The following is a 4972-nucleotide window of genomic DNA, read 5'->3' as shown; positions in this document are numbered from 1 at the left end:
TTAGGATTAGGTGTTGTACACATTGCATAACATTATTTTAATTTAGTTATATAACTAAATAATTATTTAGTTGTGGTGCACCTAGATGATGTGGTTAGCCACACTAGGTAATTATTTGGGACCACTTGTAAAGTTGTATACAACATTACATTAGATACTTTATGTGGGTCGCACATGGAAAAAATATTTAATATTTGGGAAACTTAATACTAAAAAGTAAATGTGAGGTCAATGATTTTGCGAACTCATGGTTTTGAGTCACATGGTTTTACCTTATCACTTAGATGCATTTGTGTAAGCTTATGTTTATAAAAGCAAATGCATGTTTAGTGGTTTAAGGTTGACTTGTTGAGGTTTTGACTTGGTTGTCATTGTATTGAATCTTCATTTGAAGAACACATATGTGAAGCATGGCATGACATATATGGGTTCATACTTGGACACATGGAGGATGCATTGGAGATGCTCTATGTTTTAGAGGTGTTCATGGAGGCTTTATAAGTGTATTGCATTATTTCATTGTTGAATAATACATTGAGCATGGATGCTTTTGTAGGTTGGGTTTTTTCCTCTACGAGATCTTGTGTTATCTTGTGATATGTCTTTGATCTTTGTATATATCTTATACTTGTATGCATGCTTTTCTCTTAGAGGGCTATGCAAGAAATGAAGTGATCATCATGGTTGGTTTTCCTAATAGATTAGGGATAGGGATAAGTATTGAGTCACGAGTCAAACACATCACAAGAGTGTGTTACATGCCAATATCTAATTATTTTAAATCATTTTATCAAATTGACCCAAAACTAAATGGGATTTGGCATAGGTATACACGCATTTTCACCATTTTAGTTTATTTACATTAACATAATATTTTCATAAAGCAATACTAATTAGACATGTTTATAGAAGTTTTCTTTACTAAAAATTGTTAAATGAAAACAATACTTCATTTGAAGATAAGATCTCATGGTAAAACCCATGTGTCTTATTTTAATTATTAAATCTATATTATATGTTGAAAATTATTTCCTTTTTCAACTTGTTCTATTTTTAATTTACTAAAATTTACAAATTAACAACTTTTTAAAAGTATTCTATTTTCAAATAATTTATTAAAACGATACTTCATTTAAAGATAAGATCTCATGGTGAAACCTATTTTCAAATAATTTATTAAAACAATACTTCATTTAAAGATAAGATCTCATGGCGAAACCTATGTGTCTTATTTTAATTATTAAATTGATATTATATGTTAAAAATTATTAACTTTTTCAACTTATTCTATTTTTAATTTACTAAATATATAAATTAACAACTTTTTAAAAGTATTCTATTTTCAAATAATTTTTGTTTATTATGAAATATTAAATTTATTTATTATTTCATATTATTATTTTTTTAATATAAAATACCATATTTTGTACAATAAATATAGATAAGTAGGAGGTTTTTCCACAGCATGTGATGTATATGTGAGTATTCGTAAAATAATATAACATGTATTCACAAAAAATGGTGAAAAAGTCACACCTCAAACTTTCAACATAGGTAAAACCTAAAACAAAATGTAATAATAGGCCACTATGTGGGAGAAGATTGATGAGGGACATGCTCATCCCATTTACTTCAAACATCAATAGATGTTTGAGAATCCATGAGAGGCTAAAGACAGAGGAGTATGCATTTGTGCGAGATCGTTTTGTCCAAGGCAAGCACGATCCCAACCTCATCCCTTCTTGGATGTCAGAAACTTCCACTTAGCAAGACTTTATCATTGATGGATTCACTAAAAACCTTCCAACTTCACCCACACACCAAAGATCCATCCATTGACAAGGACCATTTAGTTCACTTGAAAGATATTAGAAGAATAAAAAAAACATACATGCTATTCTTAGAATCTCATTCCTGTTATTGCTATGCCATATATATTGTCACTAAAACACAACTACAAACACATTTCTGAATCGCTTGGCAGGGTTTATATTCTTCATCTGCCTCCATGAAAGCTGCACCTTGCCATAGTCAAAAATAAAGAAAATGAGTTACTTTGATTATGAAAATTATTTTACAGGATGGAAAAAGCAGAACAATCATTCTGTTAGTCAATGCTACACAAGAAATTTGCTCCGTGTGTCAAAGGAAATCTACCTGTTGTTGATTAGGAGGAGCTATGATTCTCTCCATTTTTTCTCCAATTAATAGCTTGGGTTTTTGCACTAGCCCTTGGACGGCAAGCTTGTGCATGGATTGCTCCCCATGAACAACAGCTAATCATGCCGAATTTCAGTACCTGACATAAACAATAATCAATCGTTAAATTTTTGCTTCATATCAATGATAAATTTGAAGACTAGCTTCAGATGTGATGCGCACGGCTGAGAATTAGGGTTTATTACCCTAAACCCTGAAACTATTACCTCGGTTCTCCATTAGAATTTGAGAAAAAAACGCACAAAAGATCACCCAAAACCTTCAAATCTCCATAAAGCAGATTTCCAGGATAGACATTGTGTACAGAAATGCTAACAAGACAGCCCAGAAAGGGGAATGGTCAACACAAACTAGAAAGCAGGCAAAATCTTGGGAGACAATATAGACATTTGAAAATTATAAAATTGTAAACTATTACTAAACAGAAATTATCCATCACTTCATCACCAAGATAACTTCCCCAAATAAGATCGGATTCAAAACTGAATATTACATGCCGTCAGTTTATTAAAATTCAAATTGTAATCCGCATGCATAGCATTTCTGTCACACAGATCATTGGACAATCAAATGAAAGCTTCCTGGTATCACAAAATTGATCAAAAATCATCCATGAAATTGCAATTAAGAGAGTTACCAGTACCATGCAGAGTGTTTGTCTTTTTGGGCGGAATCCAGTCCTCTTGGAATGCTGTCCATATCTGCCAATAAAATCTACTGCTTTGGTCTCTTCCACCTTGGCATCGAACATTGGATTCTCTTGAAAGTAGCTAGGCTCTTTACTTGGATGCTTGAATTTAGCAGTGCCTTGATTGCAGTTTGAATGCTTGCCTGACTGAGTGCAAGTCCCAAAGGGCACTATGTCCATACAATAATCACCACATTGTGTAACTGATTGAGGTGATCGTCCTTCAACAAAATCGAAGGTAGATGCCAATGAAGAGGAAGAGGAAGAAGAATGGCTTCCATTGTTCCCATTGCTTCTCAGTTGATGCAGTTTTTCATCTTTAAAGCCCAAATCAAGGCAAGGAACATCAACAGTACCAGTCCCCATCTCGTCTTCTTCCCCACAGATCACTTCAGTCCCTTCCCATCCTATATGCTTGGGAGAATCATACACATTTGTAGATGAAATTCCTTTAGGTGAGCTTGCTGGCTGCAGGGAATAAAATCTCGGGCATTGTTGGTAGCCACTCATGAGATCCTTGCTCTGGATTTCCTTCATGGTATCCCATGAGTCCTCCTTATCAGAGGGATCAACAGAGACCAAGGAAGGGAGACACATATTTTGCTTAAATGATTCCTCAACAGGGACTGCTTTGGAAATCTCCATCATGTTCATAAGACAATTTGCAAGCAGAGAAGGTGTTGCAGCATCTGAAGCTCCTGTTCTGTCGCCAGCTAAAGAAGAAAACCTCCTTTCAGAGCCTAAGGATGATGGAGCATTTAGATCTAGCTCAAACATCTCTTCTTCTCCCTCAGAGCCTCCAGAAAAGTTTAAGGTTAGTACCTCCTCTGCCCCTCTTTCTTCAATGCATTGTCCATTGTATGCATTCTGAATGGGAAGACTAGTCTTGGCAGATGACAGTTTTGTAGGTCTTGATAATTTCACTTGGAAAATACTTCTAAGCCTCTCTGACAGAGTTCTTGGTGAAAATTTTGGAGAATCATCCACATGAGAAGAATTGAAAGATTTCTGGCTCAATGTGATGGATGATGAAATTGGGTTTTTATTTGGAAAGAATGGCTTTGCCTGCCCAGGCTTCTCCTCCCATTTGAAGGGAACTGCTGCAACTGCTCTGTTGGTGTGGGAAGATGGAAAAGAGGTTCCAAGTGGGTCATTCATGAATTTTTGTTGGGTTTTTCCAGGGACTTCCACCCCCTGAAATGGAACTGAAGTACAATCTCTCAAGGGACTAGAGATTACAAGTGGGTCACTTCTGACAGTAATTTTGGGCTTATCAGAAACTGCCTCCCACTGAAAGGGGACCGAAGCAGAGGGACAGAATGGCAGAGGATACTGTTGCTTCTGGCATAGCTCTTGAAGTGCTCCTTCAAGCAACATCCTTACAAATCCTTTCACAGTTTTCAGTAATCTTTGAATATGGAAGTATTTATTTGGGTTTAAGATTTACGCAGGATTTGTTTATAGTGCTATCAAATTGGAGGTAGAAACGGTAGTGCCCAAAGTAAGTAGTAATCTCTTTGTTCGTTTGTACTATATTTTAGGTGAATCTCAACTGCCAAAAAATAGATTATCCCCTATAGAATACTTCCTCTTATGTCATTTCCTAAGACTTTCCTGGGCAGTTTATGAGGACATGAACTGATCATGCTAATTTTCCTGTAGTTATAATTATGTCTCATATGGTTTCTTGCCTTTGGACTGTGATAACTAAACCGTAACCAGTCCCACAACGCAATATATGGAGCAGGAGAGCAAACCCACAGGGATAAAAAGTATATAAAACATAACATATTCATTGACCTTAGCACATATTTCCTATTACTATGCTCCAAAATGACGCATCACTACACGTTTAGTTAATGAATTAGTTGCCACTCGCTCCTCCTAAACATTATGTCACCATGAAAGCACTAATCTCAGTTAGTGACACGATACCTAGTTGCATTAGGAAACAAAAGCAGGAAAGGTAGGATTTATCATACTTTAAGTTAACTTGGATAATATATATAAATGTAGAAGCTTTGAATTCACCATCTAGGTGTCTTCAATATGGACTTTTTCATT

At 35.3% G+C, this 4972-nt stretch overlaps 1 protein-coding gene across 1 annotated transcript; it reads right to left on the bottom strand.

Moving 5' to 3' along the window:
* Positions 1–1468: 1468 nt before the first annotated feature.
* On the bottom strand, positions 1469–4319 carry LOC131061394 (uncharacterized). Its single transcript, XM_057995038.2, has 3 exons — positions 2864–4319; positions 2158–2299; positions 1469–2015 (listed from the first exon to the last, which is right to left on the bottom strand). Exons 1-2 carry the CDS (start codon positions 4283–4285, stop codon positions 2168–2170), a joined length of 1554 nt encoding a protein of 517 aa, XP_057851021.2. The 5' UTR covers positions 4286–4319; the 3' UTR covers positions 1469–2015; positions 2158–2167.
* Positions 4320–4972: the final 653 nt, after the last annotated feature.

Source organism: Cryptomeria japonica, chromosome 11 (genome assembly GCF_030272615.1).
Source record: "Cryptomeria japonica chromosome 11, Sugi_1.0, whole genome shotgun sequence".
Lineage (NCBI taxonomy): Eukaryota > Viridiplantae > Streptophyta > Pinopsida > Cupressales > Cupressaceae > Cryptomeria > Cryptomeria japonica.
The sequence above is the reverse complement of the archived record's forward strand: the minus strand, read 5'-3'. Positions and strand labels throughout refer to the sequence as shown.